At 35.3% G+C, this 22542-nt stretch overlaps 2 protein-coding genes across 3 annotated transcripts; both read left to right on the top strand.

Annotated features, from left to right (window-relative positions):
* Positions 1-5888: 5888 nt before the first annotated feature.
* On the top strand, positions 5889-15106 carry LOC123888236 (transcription elongation factor SPT6 homolog). Of its 2 annotated transcripts, none has more exons than XM_045937209.1 (17): positions 5889-6143; positions 6241-6342; positions 7068-7194; positions 7615-7687; positions 7801-7954; positions 8169-8304; positions 8384-8636; positions 8725-8925; positions 9011-9136; positions 9242-9628; positions 9739-9843; positions 9914-10693; positions 11339-11483; positions 11560-12734; positions 13334-13543; positions 13621-14116; positions 14490-15106. In XM_045937209.1, the coding sequence occupies exons 1-17, from the start codon at positions 6113-6115 to the stop codon at positions 14888-14890; spliced, it is 4902 nt and encodes a 1633-aa protein (XP_045793165.1). In that variant the 5' UTR covers positions 5889-6112; the 3' UTR covers positions 14891-15106. The 2 variants fall into 2 exon arrangements, with proteins under 2 accessions (XP_045793165.1, XP_045793166.1); XM_045937210.1 differs by having other exon boundaries at positions 5911-6143; positions 7071-7194.
* A 5083-nt stretch (positions 15107-20189) lies between these two features.
* LOC123888235 (nascent polypeptide-associated complex subunit alpha-like protein 1) lies at positions 20190-22237 on the top strand. Its single transcript, XM_045937208.1, has 4 exons — positions 20190-20347; positions 20963-21050; positions 21519-21649; positions 21738-22237. Exons 1-4 carry the CDS (start codon positions 20288-20290, stop codon positions 22068-22070), a joined length of 612 nt encoding a protein of 203 aa, XP_045793164.1. The 5' UTR covers positions 20190-20287; the 3' UTR covers positions 22071-22237.
* Positions 22238-22542: the final 305 nt, after the last annotated feature.

The following is a 22542-nucleotide window of genomic DNA, read 5'->3' as shown; positions in this document are numbered from 1 at the left end:
GTGCGGCTATTCTGCCTGTCAAGGTCTGTACTTCTTTCACGGATGTAGGGCTCCTCATGTCTATGATGGCTTGGCATTTTTCGGGGTTAGCCTCTATTCCTCTGCTGGTGAGCATAAACCCTAAGAATTTTCCGGCTTGTACCCCAAAGGAACACTTTGCTGGGTTTAGTCTCATGTTGTACTTTCTTACTGATCCCATGATGTCCAACAGATCATCATCATGGCGACTCCCCTCGGAAGTTTTTACTACCATGTCGTCGATATATACCTCTAAATTCTTCCCTATTTGCTCAGCAAAAACCCTGTCCATCAACCTTTGGTATGTTGCTCCCGCATTCTTCAGTCCAAAAGGCATGACGTTGTAAAAGTAGTTGCAGGTATTTGACATAAAGGCTGTATGGCGGGCGTCGGAGGGGTTCATCCTTATTTGATTGTATCCGGAGTAGGCGTCCATAAAACTCAGCATCTTACACCCCGAGGCGCCATCAATTAACCTGTCTATGTTAGGTAGGGGATATGGATCTTTGGGACACGCCTTGTTTAAGTCTGTGAAGTCCACGCACATTCTCCACTTCCCGTTGGCCTTTTTCACCATGACGACATTTGCCAACCATGAGGGGTATTTTATTTCTTCGATGAATCCTGCTTCCTTTAGTTTCTCTACTTCCTCTGCTATAGCGACTCGTCTTTCTTCTCCCACCTTCCTTTTTCTTTGGGAAACTGGTTTTGTGCTGGGTGATATTGAGAGTTTATGTGTTATCACCCCTTCGTCAATCCCTGGCATATCTGAAGGTTTCCATGCGAATAGGTCAGCGTTATCCTTCAGGATTTTGATGATTCGTCTCCTCTCCTCGCTGGGCAACGCTGTTCCCAAGCTAGTTGTCTGGTGAGGGTAATCGCCAATTTGAACCTGCTCCAGGTCTTCTATAGGGCTTACCCTTCGATCTTGGAATTCCTCCCTTGGATCCATATCTGCGCTCTCTATCATGTTTATGCCGCCTGGAGTTGCGGCTTGTCTTCTTTCGAATTTCCCGCTTGCGCTGGAAGTTCGGTGTCGTATCTTTAAGCTAGACTCGTAGCACTTCTTGGCGAGAATCTGATCGCCCCTTACTGTTCCTACTCCCCCATTCTCGAGGGGGTATTTTATTGCTAGGTATAAAGTGGACATGGCCGCCCCTAATGCGTTAAAGGCGGGTCTTCCTATAATAATATTATAGGAGGTAAAAGGAGTTTTAACTACCAGATATCGTACTTTGATAGTTTTGGCGTTGCTGCCTTCTCCAAACGTGGTAAGAAGGGAGGCGTAACCCATTACGTCCACTTGTTCGCCAGAGAACCCAACCAGGGTCCCGGAGTATGGTTGCAATTGCTCTTCTGCTAATTGCATGGCCTTGAAAGCTTCCCAGTACATAATGTCCGCTGAACTCCCCGAATCTATCAATACTCTTTTCACATCACAGTTTAAAATTTGGACTTGTATCACTAAGGGATCATCGTCATGGGGTGCTACCTCCAAACCATCCTTTGCCGTGAATGCCAAATCCGGTACGTCTAATGGCTGAGGTTGACTTACGAGGTATATCTCCGAGATGGCTCGGCGTACATACCTTTTCCTTGCTGAGCTTGATTCGCCCCCGCCTGAGAATCCCCCCGCTATTGTATTCACGGAGATCCTCCCCTTGGGAGGCTCTCTGTTTGGCCCAGGAGGGTCTCGTGGCTCCTGCCGGGGAACTTTTGGCACGACAACCCGTCCTTGGGCGGCGTCGTCAATAAATTTGCGAAGGTGTCCGCTTTTGATTAGTTCTTCGATTAAATCTCTTAAGCGGAAGCATTTCTCCGTGGAGTGACCTCTACACCTGTGATATGCGCACCAGGCGTTATCGTCCAGCCCCATGGGGATGTTACTGGTTTTCCTTGGGGGAAGGTTTGCCAAACCAGTGGCCAGAATCTCATTTAAGACGTAAACCTTTGAGGCGTTTAATGGCGTGAAGTCTTCATTGGCGGGATGATTCCTGAATTCTCTTCTGGGCGGTTGGCGGTAGGGCTTCCCATGGTGCCTCGGCCATGGGTCTCCTTGGTGGCCCCCCGATTTTGGTCGTGGGTGTTCGGGCGCTCTAGTGGCACGGCCCACGTATTCCTTCTCCTTAACGTCTCTTTGCCTTTTCTCGGCGTTACTTTCTTCGCCCTTAATATAACACTCCGCCCTCTTGTTCACCTCTTGCATCGACGAGGCTGGCTTTTGGGCTAAGGACTCATTGAAATGTCCCGCTCTTAGCCCATTGTGGAAGGCTGCCACAAACATCTCCTGATTTGGATTTGAGACTTTGATGGTGGCTTCGCTAAATCTGGCGAGGAAGTTACGCAATGACTCGCCAGGGTTTTGGCGGATGGAGAAAAGACTGGTTGATGTGACTTTCACGTGTTTCGATCCAGCGAACTGGTGAATAAATTTTTTATGAAAGTCAGCATAACTTTCAATTGAGTTTCTTGGAAGGTTCATGTACCAGCGCAGGGCGACATCCTTGAAGGTGCCGGCTAGTAATTTACACTTTAGATGTTCCGGGGCATTGATTATGGCAGTTTGTGTCCCAATTGCCATCAGGTGCTCCCTTGGATCCGTCTTTCCGTCGAAGGTAGGAAGGTGAGGAACCTTGATTGTTTCCACCACTTGGGCATCCCACAGGTGCTGTGCTAAGGGTTGTACGTCCATGACGCCCTCTCCCTCCTCCTCCTCCAAAATCAACTTCGCTTTCTCTTTCTCATTAGTTCTTTCGGCTTCTATGGCCGCAATCTGAGTTTGTAAGCGCCGAATCTCTACGACGGCGGCTTGCAGGGTGTTAACGTTAGAGTTGTCGTGGTTTTCGTGTTCTCCAGCCATGTGAAGATGTTTGATTTTTCGTCTAGTTGCTGTGATAGGCTGGAATCAAATGATTTTACCGCAGCCCCACGGTGGGCGCCAAAATGTTCTGGTAAAAAACAAGGGGGTTTGTATTATTGATCAAATGGTGTGAATACACTCAGTTCAATCCCCAACAACCCTGGGAGTTTAATCAGTCAGAATCCCCCCCTCTCTACAAATGAAAGTAAGGTGTTATTTATAGAGCTTCTAGTCTTCTTCTCCAAGCAAGGGCTCCTAAAAATCCGATCTTCAGCGCCTTTTCCGGTGATGCAGCGTGAAAGTAGGAATAAAACCTTGGTCTCCAAGCCATGGCAGTTTCAAGGAGTTGGTTTCTTCATTCCCAAGTTAATCGCTAAGGCAGAGAAGGATGAAGATATTTTGTTATCGTACGTAAATCCATCTTATGGGCGGTATCCTTACATCGCCAAATGGACACTTAGAATTTACTTGTTTTGGGCCTGTTTCCTTTCTCATAATAATTGGGCTAGTTTGATTTTGCCTTTAAGCCCATTGCCCAGTCCACAACCTAAACCATCATAACCACATGTAGGGAAAGGAAAGAAAATGGTTGAGATAGTAAAATACCCATAACAGAGACAAATTGATTTTGTACCTAGTTTCTTCAGTGATGAGAGTACCAACACGACTAATAGATGAATCCAAAACTCAAGAATCATCAAATGCGAACCCAATGCGAGATCAAAATCAACTACAATCTCACCAATAACTACTGTCAATGTTGTGGAACTCGAAAATCAAAGGAACAACGAAGCATCATAGAAAGAATCATCTAAAATGAAACTCTCAGCCTCGTCGTCTTGAATTGGTACCGAGAAATCATAAGTAAGAGAGATTCCAAAGATGTGAGGTCGGAAGCAGAAATGAATGAATCAATAAACTGAAATGCAGTCGCAAATGGAATTATAAACCCTATAATTTGAGGGAAAAGATGTGATTAAAAATTGCGATTAAAACAAAATCACAACAGAAAATGGAACATGTATCAAATAGAATAGAAATCAAGAAATTAGATCTAGAGCATGAATTGAAATAATGAAACAGAGTTGGATCGAACATGAATTGCAATAATCGTATACAAAACAAAGCAAAGACGAAAATTGAAACGGAAAAAGAATCAAACCAAAGTATAAATAAAATTTAGAGAACCGAATATAGAAGAAGATCTGAAATGAGCAAAGAACAAAATTGGAATTCAATCAATCATATATTAGAACCAAAATCGAACAACAACAATATGCAAATAGAGAAACTGAATCAAAATGTAAATTTGAAGCAAAGTCAGAAAATGCAGCGGGAAACTTCCATTCAAGGTGGATACCGATTTTGCTCTGATACCATATTAAGAAACATGTCATCTATGGAAATAAGAAAGAAAAACTTAAAATGCAATTGTATTGACTATGATGAAATTTTTACAGATGAGAAAAGCTACGTACTAATGAGTTGGTTACATCTACATAGACACTACTAAACACCAATTACTATTATCCCACTCCCACTAACATCATCTTATAACTAACCTATATCTTTAACAATATGGTTGATATGAATTGACAGAAGGTGTTTGATACAATGATACAATTTATCATTTTGGTACAATGATACTTTATTTGGTATAAATAAAAGCATTAAATTTAGTATGAATATTTTTCCGATTCATCTTTTTTGAGCAACATGTTAAAATTATTGAAAAATTACTTGAGACCGTCAATGTCACATGAAATGTCGAATGATCCAACCATTTTATATATTGAGAAAGATATGATAGAACATATTGATATAGGCACAATTATTAATAATTTTACATCTAACTTTTTATTAGTACTTCCGTGAACATTTGTTTCAATTTATTGTCAAATAAATTTTTGTCTTCATCCAATTTCTATCACAATAGTCTTTGATATTTACAAGTTACTCTTAAATTAGTCCTTTTTTTTTGTTTGGGTCATACATCAATCCATAACTTTACCCATGTTTATTAATTGTTTTTTTTTATAAGCAAAAATTGAATTATAAGGAGTACAAGAGTACCCAACCCTTACAATTCTTATAGCAACTATTACATGCTAATAATGCATTTTAAAGGATCCTTACAACAATCTGAAAAAACACAAGAAGACTTACTAACTATTTTACCTATAAACAAAAACCATGAAATATAAATAATCTTGTCTTCTAAGGCTTTCCAATTAATAGTTTCTCCTCTAAAAACCACATTGTTACGCGCACAAATAATAATTGTTTTAAATTGACCATTGACATTGTGAGATGTTTTTGTTCATGTGACACTCAACACTCCACATCAACACATTTAATACCGTTAGAAAATCAATGTCAACTGAAAGATCATACTGAGAAACATTTAATAGAGACTTCTCACAAATATTAAAAGAGTCAAAGACATACTTTAAAACAAATTACGAAGACAAACGAGTGGTTTACTTGATAGTCTTTTGTGAAGTATCAATATCATATTATTATTTTGTGGTGTATCAATTTCATATTATTAACATTACTAATTTAAAGACACGTTCGTTCGCACGATTTATTGACTTTTATTCGATATTTAAATTTGTCATTATATTATGGTAGAAATTTTATTTAGAATAAAATATTTAAAAATTTATTATATAATATTGTTAAAATATAAGTGAAACTATCGTGCTATTTTTCGTAAAACTTATTAAATAAATAAATTTGATTATAATTATCGATGATAAAATATAAAACTTGAAACGTGGTTAAAAAAATAAAACTAATCGATTGGACAAAACCCGAGGTGAAATTGGATATTTAGTCAAATTACTTTCACCTCACACAAAAAATATAAATAAAAATTGACTCTAAATTTTTTTTTGCTAAAATTATCTTGTGAAATCTTAATCCAATACACCCCCTAAAATCTCATAAAATCAATTAAATCTCACAAAATCTTTTAAAATCTTCAAGATTTTTTTTTCTAAAATTCTCTTGTGAAATCTTAATCCAATACAACCCCTAATATAAATATTCACACAACACCGTGTTCTTGATATATTGATTCTTCACTCGTTTTGTTTATTAGAAACTCGAAAACTCTCTCGCTTCGATTCATTTTTCTCATTCTGTATCCCAATCGCATTCATTCCATAACTGCATCGTTCGATTTCTCTTTCGCTACATCCAATTTTGCATTCTCTCTGCGTTTCAATCATGCCTAGAGGTGTAATTTCTGACGACGAAGGTGAACCCTAGAATTTCCCCCTATAAATTCTCATCTTCGATGCGTTTCTAGGTTTTTTGTTGGAACCCTAATTTTTTCGGTTATTCAATGTCTGCAGATGAGGTTGAGGTCGCTATGGAAGAGAGAGAGCCTGTTGATGGTGAAGAATTGGAGGAAGAAGGTCGTGAGATGGATGACGATGATGAGGATGAAGAAGAGGGTATGAATATGAACTTTGATTCAGTACAAATTTATGTGATTTTCGATGTTTGAGTTTTTTTTTTGTTTGGTTTTTTGGTTCGATATTTGCTTTTTTGTGCTCAGTGGCGGCGTTGTTTTGGTGATTTTTGAGAATATTAGGGTTTCGGCATTCAAATTAGGGTTTTCTTATGTTACATTGTTTGATGCTGGTACGGACTGTGGCTTTTGGTGAGTGCTGGAAAGTTGTTTTTGTTAGATTGGCGTGGTGTAAGTTTGGAAACGGAAGCAAATTTGCAATTTTGATGTTTTGTATGAAGAAAACTGAAAATACATGTAAAATGGATGCGGCTATGTTGGTTTTTTTTCTGTTGGGATGAGATTTGTTGTATCTGGCTATGAAAGGTGAAAGCTAAGTCTCATGCATTGTGCCAAGACTGGTTTGGTATGTGGGAACTTGTGGGAAACGAAGGGAATTGATTACTTCCATTGGAATCCTCTCTATTTTTCTCAACCATCAAAGTCAATCTCCATTTTTGTTAAAAATTGCATCTCTCTCTGTTTCATGTTTGAATGTTTGAGATATTTCATTTTGTTTTTGCTGCTGCTATATGAACTTTTATTCGGATGGTGTCTTTTTGTGTGGACTGTAGAGCTAGTCATGTGCATGGAATTATCTCTACATGGGGTTTATTTGATGCTATCTTATTGTGCTGATATTATTTTTTCTTTCCCCCCTCACTTCAGAAGGGCAGGATGAATATGAAAAGGATGGATTTATAGTTGATGACATTGAGGAAGAAGAGGAGCACGATGAAGAAGAAAGAGCAGAAAGTGACGAAGAGCGTCAGAAGAAGAAAAAGAGGAAGAAAAAGTTGGTTCTTTATCCTTTATGTTCTTTCCACCTATCCTAATGGTTGATATTAATAAACATGGTTTCAGAAAAAAGAACAATGCTTGATAATATGTAGATAGTTTTTATATTAATCTAGATAAGCTGTGAGTATAATCTCTCTTGCATCATGTAACTGATAACTCTTTTTCATCCAAACTTTTTCAAGTGTTTTTTGTATTATCTTATTCTTTGTTCTACTATTTATAAAATCATGGCATGCATGTCGATTGCAATGCGCATGGTCTGGCATCTGCTCTTGTTCTTTTTCTCTCTTTCCCTCTTGGAGCAGATGGACATGTGATTGACAAATGTTGGATGTATATTTTCATATGCACCTTTTGTTTAAAATTGTAACACATACATTTCATTTTCTAATCAAATTCGTTCCTGCTATTTTAGGGAGGAGTATGTCCTTGATGAAGATGATTATGAGTTGCTGGAGGACAATAATATCAATATTCATCGTCGAAAGGTTTTCTAACTTTTGTATATAGTTTTGTTATTTATTGATGTTGGCCTTTAAGTTGCTAATACTTTGCTTAATGAACATTTTATTGAAAACATTTTCCGTCTTGCCTTTATTAGGACAGCAAAAAGTTCAAGCGACTGAAAAAGGGCCAAAGGGACACTGAGGAGGGGCACTCTGGACAAGATGATGAAGAGGAGTTTTTTCGAAGTGGTAAAGTTGGGCGAACTGCCGAGGAGAAGCTTAAACACAGTTTATTTGGCGATGATGAAGGTATGTCCTAGTCCTGGTCTGTCCGTCTGTGTTATTGGCTTTTTATTGACATCATTCGATAGTTGGTGAAAATTAGTTCTGTGTTTGATTTGACTTGTGTAGCATAATTTTTAATGTGAAATTACTTAAAACACAATTAGTATAAATTTATTTTGAAATGCATTGTTGAAATTGTATGCTGAAAAATACACCAAAAAACAAACATGCTTTTCAGGATCTCATCTTGAAGACATTGCTGAAGAGGAGGAGCAAGTAGAAGAGGAGGAGGATGCCGACATCGGAGATGAAGATGAAATGGCCGACTTTATTGTGGATGAAGAAGAAGTTGATGAGAACGGAGCCCCTGTGAGGTATTTTAAATGCATGATTTATTCTTTATCATTAAGATTATCATCATTATTATTGAATGTTCTGTTACTGCAATTTTAGTAAGACTAGGAAGCCGAAGGGTGTAAGAAGGATTAGGCAGGCGCCTGGAGTCTCATCTTCAGCTTTACAAGAAGCTCAAGAATTATTTGGCGATGTCGACGAGTTGCTTGAGGCTCGCCATCAAAGTCGAGAAAAGAATGATTATAAAGAGACTAGACTTGAAGATGAATTTGAGCCTATTGTTCTCTCTGAGAAATACATGACAGAGAACGATGATCGGATTAGGGAGCTTGATATTCCAGAGAGAATGCAGGTCTTCTTAGATTTCTGTGGAATAAGATAAAAAATTCCGTGTTAATTAGGTGCGTTCTTGTTAGATGAGCTTTTATTTTTCCTTGTAGATATCGGAGGAGAGTACTGGTGCTCCTTCACTGGATGGAAGTAGTATAGATGAAGAGAGTCAGTGGATAGTTAATCAACTTAAAGATGGGGCAGTCCCTTGGATTGGCAAGAAAGATTCAAGCTCTCAAGATAAGGAGCTACCAATTGACAAGGATGATATTGTCAGATTTTTGGAACTGCATCACGTGCAAAAATTAGATGTCAGTATTATCTGATCCATGAGATTTGCATCTGTAGCTTACATTACCCTTATTTTCCTAACATGCAATTATTTTCTTCTTTTAGATTCCTTTTATTGCCATGTATCGGAAAGAGGAGTGTTTAAGCTTATTGAAAGACCTGGAGCGGCCTGAAGCTGGTGATGAGAATTCGGATAAGAATGACAAGACACCTACTCTAAAATGGCACAAGGTCTGTTATGATTTATTTTTCTGTCTATTATTTTATTAATATATATTTTTTTATACTTATAACATGATAATAACTCTTCAAATTGATTCCTTGTGCATTGTTCAGATACTTTGGGCTCTACAGGACCTGAACAGGAAGTGGTTGCTTCTTCAGAAGCGGAAGAATGCCCTCCAACAATACTACAATAAACGGTTTGAAGAAGAGTCTCGTCGTGTATACGATGAAACAAGACTAAACTTAAATAGGCAATTGTTTGAATCAGTTATGAGATCACTGAAAGAGGCAGAATCAGAGAGGGAGGTTGACGATGTTGACTCCAAGTTCAACTTACATTTCCCACCAGGTGAAGCTGGTGTTGATGAAGGACAGTACAAAAGGCCAAAACGGAAGTCAATGTACAGCTCTTTCAGTAAGGCGGGTCTGTGGGAGGTTGCAAGCAGGTTTGGCTGTAGTTCTGAGCAACTTGGATTATGTCTATCTGTAGTTCAGCTGGTAAGTATGCTTGAATTAAGAACTTCTCTTTTTTTTTTTTTGGTATAGAAATTAAGAACTGCTCTTTATTTTAACCATAAACTAAAGGTTTTGTCTGCCCTCTTTTGCAGCAAGAGTTGGAAGACCCAAAGGAAACACCAGAAGAGGTGGCTTCTAACTTCACATGTGCTATGTACAATACCCCTGAAGAAGTACTTAAATGTGCTAGACACATGGTATGTATCTGTGACTGTTTATAATACTAAAACGCGTCCATTGTCTGATGATATGGTTATTTTGTTCCAGGCAGCCGTTGAGATAAGTTGTGAGCCTAGCATAAAGAAACATGTCCGTAGCCACTTTATTGACCACGCTGTGGTGTCAACTTCCCCTACTGCCGATGGAAATATAACCATAGATTCATTCCATCAGTTTTCTGGGGTGAAGTGGCTGCGAGAGAAGCCTTTGTCTAAATTTCTGGATGCCCAATGGCTCCTTATACAGAAGGCAGAAGAGGACAAACTCATTCAAGTTACTATTAAGTTTCCTGAAGAGCATCTTAACAAGTTAATAGACCAATTCAATGAGTATTATGTTAGTGATAGTGTTAGCAGATCTGCTCAATTGTGGAATGAACAGAGGAAGCTGATACTTCAGGATGCAATTTTTCGATTTCTTTTACCATCAATGGAAAAAGAAGCAAGGGGCGTCTTAGCAAGCAAAGCAAAGCATTGGGTACTTATGGAGTATGGGAAGGCCTTTTGGAATAAGGTTTCTGTGGGGCCTTATCAACAGAAGGAAAATGATCTTAGCTCGGATGATGAGGCTGCTCCTAGGGTTATGGCTTGCTGTTGGGGCCCCGGAAAGCCACAAACAACTTTTGTTATGTTAGATTCTTCGGGAGAAGTGCAAGATGTGTTATACACTGGGTCACTTACTTTAAGGTCTCAGAACGTCCATGACCAACAAAGGAAGAAGAATGACCAGGAACGTGTCTTGAAGTTTATGACAGATCACCAACCACATGTTGTTGTTTTAGGAGCAGCTAACTTGTCTTGCACTCGTTTGAAAGAAGATATATATGAGGTATGAGGTTGTAGCTTGGTTTATATGTTTACATCTATATTATGGTAAATTTTGTGATGCAATTCCGGTACCTATAATTTTAGGAATGCTTACTTCTGTATCACCTTACCGAACATGGAAATGATATTTGATCAGCTGTCAGTCTTATTCCCATTTTCATCCCCATTCTGTTCCCTCCAATCTTTCTTTCACTTAGTAGTTTGGTATACTTCTGTGTTGAATTTCAAAATTACTTTTTGGGTTAGTATAGGAGTTGGTGTAAACTTATTTCATGAATAAAATCAGTGCATGTTTACTTTTTGCTGGGTAACATGTGATAGTTACTGTTAAGCTTTAGAAAATGGCCTGGTCATGGTGTCCTTAATCGGAATTATGATGATTTTTTTGCCCCCAGTGAAAACAACTTATGTTATTGTATTGTGGGTTTATCTAACATGTGAAATATTGTACATGTTAAAGTAACTAAAAGTAGTAACTTTTTATTGAAAAACAACAATCATCTATTAGAAAATTATACATTTAATATAAAATGCACAAGTTCCAATACAAACTTACTATTTTGAACTTCTTAATATGTGCAAATGTGCACATGATAGAAAACCCCTTGTATTGTGGGTCTCATCTGTTGGTTTGCTCTTCTATTAGGTTATTTATAAGATGATCGACGAAAACCCTAGAGATGTTGGGCATGATATGGATGGGCTCAGCATTGTGTATGGAGATGAATCTCTGCCCCGTCTTTATGAAAATTCTCGAATTTCCTCTGAACAGCTTCCTTCGCAGCAGCTAGGTAAATATTGTGTTGGGTGTATGCTGCCCCTCTTTAATGAATTCTGTACCTTATCCTGTTTTTGTTGCTTTGACAGGTATAGTGAGACGGGCTGTTGCTCTTGGTCGATTTCTCCAGAACCCATTGGCAATGGTTGCGACATTATGTGGGCCCAGAAAGGAAATATTATCATGGAAATTGAGCCCTTTGGAGAGTTTCCTCAACCCGGATGATAAAATTGGGATGGTTGAGCAGGTTATGGTAGATGTGACCAATCAGGCTGGCTTAGACATTAATTTAGCAATAAGCCACGAATGGTTATTTGCTCCGTTACAATTTATTTCGGGGCTTGGTCCACGAAAGGCTGCATCCTTGCAAAGATCACTGGTTAGAGCTGGCGGAATTTTTACCCGGAAGGACTTTTTGACAGAACATAAACTTGGTAAAAAGGTGTTTGTCAACGCGGTTGGTTTCTTGCGTGTCCGGCGAAGTGGATTGGCTGCTAGCAGCAGCCAATTTATTGACTTGTTGGATGATACACGAATTCATCCAGAATCGTATATTCTTGCACAGGAGTTGGCCAAAGATGTGTATGAGGAGGATGGCACAGGTGATGCAAATGATGACGATGATGCACTAGAGATGGCCATAGAACATGTGAGAGATCGACCTAGTTATTTGAAAAACCTGGATGTTGAGGCATACGCTGCTGCAAATAATCGTCAAGACAAAATTGAAACTTTCTATGATATTAAAAGAGAATTGATTCATGGTTTTCAAGATTGGCGTAAGCAATATGAAGAACCAAGTCAGGATGAGGAGTTCTATATGATATCAGGTGAGACTGAAGAGACTCTTGCTGAAGGTAAAATAGTCCAGGTTACAGTTCGCCGAGTGCAAGCTCAGAAAGCAATATGTGGTCTTGAATCGGGAATGACTGGAATCCTTATGAAAGAAGACTATACAGATGACTGGAGAGATATAATTGAATTATCTGATAGGCTACATGAAGGTGACATGCTCACGTGTAAAATCAAGTCAATTCAAAAGAACAGGTATCAAGTCTTCCTTGTTTGTAAAGATAGTGAAATGAGAAGTGATCGGTTACAGAGCAACCATGATTTCGATCCCTATTACCATGAAGACCGGAGCTCCTTACCGAGTGAGCAAGACAAAACCCGGAAAGAAAAGGAGCGTGCAAAGAAGCATTTCAAGCCAAGGATGATTGTTCATCCACGCTTTCAGAACATAACTGCAGACGAAGCAATGGAGGTTTGTTATTTTAGTAAATTTGTATGTTGTGAATTTTTCTTAACTCTGCATATACACATGCCAATCTGTCCTGCAATATTGCATTGAATCCTTGGTTACAAAAAACTTATTTGACTCCTAGACTCAATGGGTTGATTCATCTTTGTTTGTAGCACAATATTCTTTGGATACTTATTGGTTTGGATGTACCTACTTTCTATAGATTTATTTTGAGGAAGAAGCATACATACGGCACCTAGGACATTTGCCACTTATTTGTTGCTTGTATTGAAGAATAAGCTGCAATATTTGTTGCACCTAGGGAATTTTCTTCTCTTGAATCTTGTAATTAGATGCCTTAGATACCATAGTTCTAGTTCCTAAAGTTGGTATGTTCTTGGTGTTAGAACTATTATTGTTAATATATTAATCTAGATGATAAAAAATAACAAAACTTAGGAAAAACATTTATGCAATACTACGATTTTATCTCTAAAACACTGTCACTATCTTCTAAGCAGCATGTACTAATTACAAGGAAAAAGGTTAAATTGGTCATTGGATTTGTGTTTGATGATATGATTTTGTGCATGCTTAACTTTACCTCTGTCTTTATGCAGTTCTTGTCGGACAAGGATCCTGGTGAAAGTATTTTCCGTCCTAGTTCCCGGGGTCCTTCATACCTTACTTTGACTCTTAAAATTCACGATGGAGTATATGCCCATAAAGATATAGTTGAAGGTGGGAAGGAACTCAAGGATATCACAAGTTTACTTCGAATCGGAAAGACACTAAAAATTGGAGACGACACTTTTGAGGATTTAGATGAGGTAAGGTACTCCCCTGTATTTCTGGATACCTTTCTTGTGACACTATGAGTTACTCTTTCCTATTAATTATTTCCTAGGTTATGGACCGATATGTTGATCCCTTGGTGACTCACTTAAAAACAATGTTAAATTATCGCAAGTTCAGGACGGGTATGAAAACAGAAGTTGATGAACTTTTGAGGATTGAAAAGGCAGAGTATCCCATGCGCATAGTTTATAGTTTTGGCATCTCCCATGAACATCCTGGCACATTTATATTGACTTACATAAGAAGTACAAATCCACACCATGAGTACATTGGTCTTTATCCCAAAGGATTCAGGTTTCGCAAAAAGATGTTCGAGGATATTGACCGGCTTGTGGCATATTTTCAAAGGCACATTGATGATCCACAAAATGATTCAGCACCTTCCATTAGATCTGTAGCTGCAATGGTGCCAATGCGAAGCCCTGCAACTGGTGGCTCATCAGGGACATCTGTGGGTAGTGGCTGGGGTGGTTCCAACAGCGAGGGTGGCTGGAGAGGTCACTCGTATGATAGGGACCGATCTTCTACTCCTGGTTCCAGAACAGGTACATGGGATTTTAATTTAGCTCTAGTTTGTTGTTTTACTATATTATTGGTGAAAATAGTTGGGTGTTGAGCCACTGGGCGTATATGTGCTCTAGCAGCTTTGCGGCATGAAGTGAATTTATTTTTTTTGTTTGGATGTCATCTGCCAGTATTACACCTGCTTTGTTATTATATTATACATGATTAGTTATCACAAATCTTCTCTTGTTTATCAACATTACTGATTTCCTCTTCTGTGAATATTGTTTGTTGTACTTCTACCTTATGTCCTAGTCTGCAGTTTACATGTCATCCAACTAATTGCTTTCATTTGTCATTTCTCCAGTTCTTTTTATTCAAAATTTTACTCTGCTCGTTTCTTCATTTTTACAGGACGGCCTGATTACAGAAACAATGGGAGTCGAGATGAACACCCTAGTGGAGTGCCTCGTCCATATGGTGGTGGACGAGGGCGTGGTCGTGGTTCTTATAACAATAGCAGTAGAGGACACAACTCCAACAATGAAAGGCATGATGGTGCAACCAGATGGGGATCTGCTGCTACAAAAGACAGGGATGATAATTTGAGCAACTTTCCAGGGGCTAAGGTTCAAAATTCCCCCGGAAGGGAAGCATTTCCTGGTAGTTGGGGTGGAACCGGTGGCTGGGGAGGTGGAGCTAGTACTGGCGACAAAAGTGGCTGGGGTGCTGGTCCAAGCGATGCTGAACATGGAAGCTCTGGCTGGGGAACTGGTTCCAAGAAGGCTGCTGACATTGGATGGTCTGGAAACTGACTGACTGTGGCGGCTCTGGCTGGTGAACCTTCAGAACTTTGTTTAGCTTACAGGAAGGGGTTGTCGTTTGATTTGTAGTTTGATTCAAAGGAACAAGGTTGTCAGTATCTTTCTATAGTGGTTGGTTGGTCTTGAGTAAGCACTTGCTCAGACTTTCCAAGTCTCATTATTGTAACCAATATTCCACAAGGTTTTCAATATCTAGTTTTTACGTAATTTGTTTTGGCTTAGTAAAATCGAAATGTAGATTTAAGTCGTAAATGCGTAGAATTTATGTCAAATTAAAATAAATATATATAATATATATTTTAACTCGTTTAATTTTGAATGTAATATGAAATAAATAATTTTATTTTTAATTTAGAAATATAAGTGTTATGAATATTAATTAAAGAAAATATGACAATTAATATTTTATTAATTTTAAATATTAGAAAAAATCACTTGATTTTTTCTTTCTAATTTTAAATATTTTAATAATTTTATTTAAATATTAGACCTATCGATTTTTATTCGATATTTGAGTTTGTCACTATATTAATTAATATAGAAAATTTATTTTAAATTAAATATTTAAAAATTTGTTATATAATATCTTTGAAATTTAATTTGAGTTATTGTGGTAATTATTTCTTGTAAACTTTTTTATTCAATTTTTTATGTTTTAGTGACAAATATTGGTCATGTGTATATTTTTAATAAAAAAAATTAAAATTTTTATTAGGAATATTTAAGGTAATTTAGTAAGTTTGATACTAATTAATTTTATTATATTATTATTTATTTATTTTTCTTCCCATTTTTATGCATACGTTGTTATGTTTTGTTACTATATATATATATATTTTGTTTTTATTTTTAACCATATCATTTTTTATATTTTTCTATATATATTTTTTTTAATGAAATTATAATGAAGGATATAAAACTTGCAACGTGATTAAAAGTAATAAGGATAATATAGTAAAGTAATAGATTAGTATGACTATAGCTATGGATTTTAATTAATAACACAATATCTATATTGTCCATCAATATATTTTATAAAGAAATCATATTTAAATAAATTATTACAATAAATATATAATTAATTTTATAAATAATTTAAAAAAAAAATTAAAATTTTAATAATTCATATTTTTCATTGAACATTAATCCGTGCACGGGTGAGTTATACTAGTTTAATTAATAACACAATATTTATATGTCCATCAATATATTTTATAAAGAAATCATATTTCTCTTCTTATTTTTTTTATGTATTGAATATAACTCTTTTAATTATGCATGTACTATTGAATATTATATATGGTTTTTTTTTTAAAAAAAAAAATTTGTTTACAATGAGCTGGGAATCGATCCCATGACCTATAACATACTACCCAAACCCCTCACCACTAGACAAAACCTAATGGCTGAAATACTATATATAGTTGAAATACAAAGTGATAGTATATTTTAGTTTTATTTTATTTTATTTTTATGAAACCCATATTATATGGAATATTATATTTAAATATCCATAAATATATTTACATGTCCGCGTATTTGTTTTATTTTATTTTCATGAAACCCATATTATATGGAGTATTATATTTAAATATCCATAAATATATTTTCATGTCCACATATCTTCGTGCAACAAGCATAAATGTCAAAATTGCTAAGTCGGACGCAATTTCGTCTATCTACAATTTTTTTATTATATTTAAATAATTGCATAAAATTTTGCAATATTAATATTATTTTATCAAAATATAATTACTTTTTTTTTGTTTCTCATTTGTTTTCATTTTTTTTTTTGCATTAATAAAATGTCTACTAGATTTGAGAGTATATTTTAGATGTTTTTTGCATTAATAGGTATACCGGAATAATAAATAAAAAAAAACCTAAAATTGGTACATTCTTATATGTACCAATTTTAGGCTCCATGTCTTTTTGTGTGTCCTGCAAATTTATCAAAATATCTTGTTCGCAACTTAACTTGCGAATATAATTTGTACCTTAATTAGCGAACCTTATAAAAATGTATCGTTTTGTCCCCCCTCGTGGTTTTTATAAGGTTCCTTAATTAAAACACACAAAATTAGCTTATTGTAAAATACTTAATTGTGTGGTTACATTTTTTGTTTGGGAGTCACTCAAACATTGTCCGCCACTTAAGTAGCGGAGGTGTAAAAATAGGGCGCGCGAGTAACCAGTAGGGTGACAAAAGTAGCTCCCTTTTTCTTTTTGTGAATCGGATATGCTTTGCGCATAATTTTGAGATGTTTTCAATATAGTGTATTAAAATTACAAAAATATTTTCAAATGCGTCTTTTATTAGTAATGTTTTGGACAAATTGACCTACATTAAACACATTTGAGGAACAAACTTACGGATAGAGATACATTTGAGAATCAAAATGACTAACAAAAAATTACTTTTATATTTGCATTTATGAATATATTAATATTATTATAAAGATATACATTAGTTTTATTATATTCTTCTTTCCGGCCCTCCGTATAATAAGTTTTTGGATCTGTCCCAGGCTGCATTCTCAAGACTGTATTAAAGTCCAAAACCTCTAGTTAAACTTAAGGGTCATGCTAACCGGTGCCCCCGGGGCACCGGTTAAGGAAACCAAAAACAGAAAGTTTTGAAAAGAAAAATACATTTTTTAAACTTTCGAGGAGTTGACTGCACAAACTCCAATGCCAAATTACTATTTTTACATCCTTAACTAGTGCCCCGGGGGCACAGACTCTTATCATCTCATCCAAATGCTGATTAACAATACTTCCGCTTATCCTATATATGGGGACAATTTTTGTGACCTTTTGGAACTAATAATATAAGAAAAGTACTAAAAATGTTATCAATTTAATGGACTATTGGATTCAAAATTTTGAACGGTCTAAGAATATCAAAACTAGGAAGATTATTGTTGTTTGGAATGCATTTTCTCGACCAACTTCTGAGTTCTGAGGGGGCCGGGGTTGGCTTTGATCTATTAAAGCAATTAACCGAGCGAGCATTCTTAAATACAATTGAGATCTTGATGCATTTGATAGTAGTTTAGAGCATCAATTGGTTTCAACCTATTTTGGTTTAGAGATAATTCTGACATCAAGTAGTTTCAGTCATATTTTGATCACAATTGTGAGGATCGAACCGTGATCCTCCATACTAAGTCCAACGCCAACCATCACTTTATCAACTAACGATTAGTTGTGTTGTGGTTTTCACACCACTCTTTTTTTTTTGTTAAATTTCAATACCATGCCACTCTTGTTGTTGAGGTTATGAATGCAATTATGGCTACTGAAATAATCTTTAATAAAGGTCAACACAACCTATGATTAAAATGTTATTCTTAGTTGTTTATAGTTTGTTGAAGTTGTTTCATGACAATTGCACAATAAATGGAATAACGTCTTGCTGTTTAATAGAGAAATAGTCATTTTAGTATTTAAATTTGGTTCTTAAACCTTTTTTAATCAACCATTAGTAATATTTTTTTTATTAATCAATTTATCTATTAAATCACCTACAAAATATATACCAAAAATACATTTATAATTTTCATATATATATATATATATATATATATATATATATGAGTCAGGATCCGTTGACACCAACTAGTTTGACACCAAATGTTACACCTCTCAATAACGTTTTAACCGATATAAATTTTATAAAATCCACCGTTGGATTGAAAGTTTACATCATATAGATCATTTGTGTAAAATTTCAAATAAATCCAAAATCATTTGATATGTTATTGAGATACATCAAAATTAACGGTTTTTGTATTTTTTTAAATGCCGTTAATCTTTATGTGTCTCAATAGCATATCAAATGATTTTGGATTTGTCTGAAATTTTACACAAATGATCTATATGATGTAAACTTTCAATCCAACGGTGGATTTTATAAAATTTATATCGGTTAAAACGTTATTGAGAGGTGTAACATTTGGTGTCAAACTAGTTGGTGTCAACGGATCCTGACTCTATATATATATATATATATATATATATATATATATATATATATATATATATATATATATATATATATATGACCAAATGTTACACCTCTCAATAACGTTTTAACCGATATAAATTTTATAAAATCCACCGTTGGATTGAAAGTTTACATCATATAGATCATTTGTGTAAAATTTCAGACAAATCCAAAATCATTTGATATGCTATTGAGACACATAAAGATTAACGGCATTTAAAAAAATACAAAAACCGTTAATTTTGATGTATCTCAATAACATATCAAATGATTTTGGATTTATTTGAAATTTTACACAAATGATCTATATGATGTAAACTTTCAATCCAACGGTGGATTTTATAAAATTTATATCGGTTAAAACGTTATTGAGAGGTGTAACATTTGGTGTCAAACTAGTTGGTGTCAGCGGATCCTGACTCTATATATATATATATGGAGGAGAGATCCGTTGACTCAAGGCGTAAGTCTCCATTGACTTACTCCACTTAATAACACGATATCGACATTATATTTCTTCAATTCAACCGTTGAATTCAAAAATCTCATTGAGTAGATAAACTCCACAAATTTTTATAAAAATTCAAAAAATATAGTTATGTATTCAGACTATTGAAATTCGACGGTTTTTTTAAAAGTTTGTTGTACGTTCAATTGAAGTTATCAGAAAAAGTATCAAACGGTTTTGAATTCTTATAAAAATTTGTGGAGTTGATATACTCAATGAGATCTTTGAATTCAACGGTTAGATTAAAAAAATATAATGTCGTTATCGAAATATTAAGCGGAGTAAGTCAATGGGGACCTACTCAAGAGTCAACAGACCCTTCTTATATATATATATATAGTCAAAGACTAAAACACCGCTCTATCAAAAGACCAAAATATTTATAGGTTTTTTTGTTTTTTTTTTGAGGCAGTTTATAGGTTTTTTTATACGCAAAATAATCATAAGTTAAACAAAAATCTAAGTTTATAAAGTAAAATCTAAATTCCATAAAAAAATATTTTTTTTGACAGTCCTAAAAAAATTATATTACCAACTAAATACACTTTAATATATATTTTTTAACTTATTCTGTAAAACAATAGGGAATTCAATTTTTTTTTTTTTTTTTGGTAAAGTTTACGTATAAAAATAAAGCTGAATATATGCTAATATTTATTAGTTTTTTTTAATCAAAGAAAGGGTTTTTCCGTACGAATCGCATTGAAAAAACAGGACTGGGTATACAAGAAAGAACCGGGTTATAACCGGGCCAACCCAACTAGAGAGTATAAAAGCATCACCGTTCTCATTCTAGGGTTTTCAGTTTATTGCTTGTGCTGTGTTTGGATCTATTACCGCCCCAAAATCAACTTCTTACAGAATCATCACTATGACTGCTCAAACTCAAGAAGAGCTTCTCGCTGCTCATCTCGAACAACAAAAGATCCATGTAATTCACTATCTCTTTTTCATTTTCTAATTTTCTATTTTCAATTTTCTTTTTTTAATGTTGTTTTATTCATTTTTTGGTTGATTATAATTTGATTTCAAAGTAATTTGCTTTGTTTTTTGTTGTTTGTTATGTTTTGGGATTTAATTTTGTATTAAATGATTTAGGGTTTTAGATGTCACTGTGGTTTTATGATTTATATGTGGTTTACATGTTTTTGATATTAGGGTTTTTGGATTTGAATGATTTTTTTGTGATTGTTAGTGGTTGAACATTTTTTTATGCAACAAAATGAATGGTTTTGTTGGTATTTAATTAAATGTTGCTGCAATTTTGTGTAAATAACAAAAAGAGGCAATTTTTAAATTAAAAATGGAAGTAGAACTGGATTGTTAGAACACACATAATTCGTTATTATGACTATCAAGTAGTGAGCCGAACTCGATTGTTTTAAAAATGGGAGTCAATTTGTTATTATGATTATTAAGTAATAAAAGAGTAATTTTGAACACATGTAATTTGAACACATGTAATGTAATTTTGTGTAAATAATGAAAGAGTCCATTTTTTACTGTATTTACTAGTTTTGAACTTCCAAGTAATATCTTTTTGCAGCATGATGAGCCTGTAGTTGAAGATGATGATGACGAGGAGGATGAGGAAGATGATGAAGACGATGATGAGGAAGATGACAATGCAGAAGGTAAGCTTGAAAATAAGATTTATTGTTTCTGTGCTTGTGATTTTACTCCAATTTGTATTTGGTGATGGTTTAGTAGCATTCCTCCAATAATTTAGTATAGATTAGTTTTGCTTTGTTTGTTCTACACGTGATTTGTTTTGAAGTTTCAAATGTGCACTTTCAAATATTGGTCAGTGTTTTTTAATTTCATTCTTACATTTGGGTCTTTCTTTACAAAGTGATATTCATGGTTCAAAAATTTGTAAAATGTTGTTCAGAGTTCAGACTCAGCTGTTCTGTACTTAGAGCTCAGTTGAGAGTTGTGATAAGTCACACTAGTGTCATTAATAGGTTGTTGGAAATATGCAGACTAACCAAGATTATTATGATGCGTTGTTCTGTATGACTGTTCAATTTGCCATTGATTTTTACAAGAACCGAATCTACTATGATGGATACAATCTTTATGAACTTTTTTTGCTATTGCAGGTCTTGACGTTGATGCATCTGGTAGGTCCAAGCAGACCAGAAGTGAAAAGAAGAGTCGTAAGGCAATGCTTAAACTTGGAATGAAGTCTGTTACTGGTGTCAGTCGTGTGACAGTCAAGAAAAGCAAGAATGTTAGTATTGACATATTTATTTTGAGTTTATTTTCCATTGTATCACTGTTTACTATTTGAAAATGAATTTGGATTTCTATTTGTTCAGATCTTGTTCGTCATCTCAAAACCAGATGTTTTCAAGAGCCCAACTTCCGACACCTACATTATATTTGGAGAAGCTAAGATTGAAGACTTGAGCTCACAGCTACAAACTCAGGCAGCTGAGCAGTTTAAGGCTCCTAATTTGAGCAATGCAGGAGTGAAGCCAGAATCCTCGGGTATTGCTCCGGAAGAAGAAGATGTCGACGAGACTGGTGTAGACCCCAAGGATATTGAGTTGGTGGTGACTCAAGCTGGTGTGCCAAGATCAAGAGCTGTTAAAGCTCTCAAAGCTGCCAACGGAGACATTGTTGCCGCCATTATGGAGCTCACTAATTAATGGTAGTACTTTAGATTTTGGAATTTGGAGCTATTTTTCTTTGCTGGTCAATTTTTTTTGCTCTTGTTCGGTTTGAAATAGTGGTTTGCCAATCTTTACCTTTGCTTTGTTCTATTTTCTGTGTAATTGCACTTGCGAAATGAGAAAAAAACTAGACATTTGCTCTATTTTCTGTTTAATGCCAATCAATGCCAAGAATGACAGTCATAGTTGTCAATCAACTATTTATATTGGTTATTAATAGCACCCTATGTTGGTTTAATTAAGAAATGGGTAAAGGTAAAATGGTTTCCATGTTATGGTTATCGAGTTGGCATATCCATGGCCCAAAAAGTTCGAGTAGCTTGTAAATCGATGAGTTCACCCAAAATGTTTTTTTTTTACGCAAGTTTTACACAATGTTATGCTTTACATCTTTGGTTATTTAGATATATACGTGTACTACACTGCTGAAACGGATAATTCTGATAGG

Source organism: Trifolium pratense, linkage group LG6 (assembly GCF_020283565.1).
Source record: "Trifolium pratense cultivar HEN17-A07 linkage group LG6, ARS_RC_1.1, whole genome shotgun sequence".
NCBI lineage: Eukaryota > Viridiplantae > Streptophyta > Magnoliopsida > Fabales > Fabaceae > Trifolium > Trifolium pratense.
This window is presented reverse-complemented; position numbering and strand designations above follow the sequence as displayed.

Excerpts from the sequence above, each read along its gene's own strand:
- LOC123888236 (XM_045937209.1), top strand. The coding sequence starts at position 6,113 with ATGCCTAGAGGTGTAATTTCTGACGACGAAG. Across the intron at positions 7,195-7,614 it reads AAGAAAAAGAGGAAGAAAAA|GGAGGAGTATGTCCTTGATG; the intron begins GTTGGTTCTTTA and ends CTGCTATTTTAG. Across the intron at positions 10,694-11,338 it reads TGAAAGAAGATATATATGAG|GTTATTTATAAGATGATCGA; the intron begins GTATGAGGTTGT and ends CTCTTCTATTAG.
- LOC123888235 (XM_045937208.1), top strand. The coding sequence starts at position 20,288 with ATGACTGCTCAAACTCAAGAAGAGCTTCTCGCTGCTCATCTCGAACAA. Across the intron at positions 21,051-21,518 it reads GGAAGATGACAATGCAGAAG|GTCTTGACGTTGATGCATCT; the intron begins GTAAGCTTGAAA and ends TTGCTATTGCAG. Across the intron at positions 21,650-21,737 it reads CAGTCAAGAAAAGCAAGAAT|ATCTTGTTCGTCATCTCAAA; the intron begins GTTAGTATTGAC and ends CTATTTGTTCAG.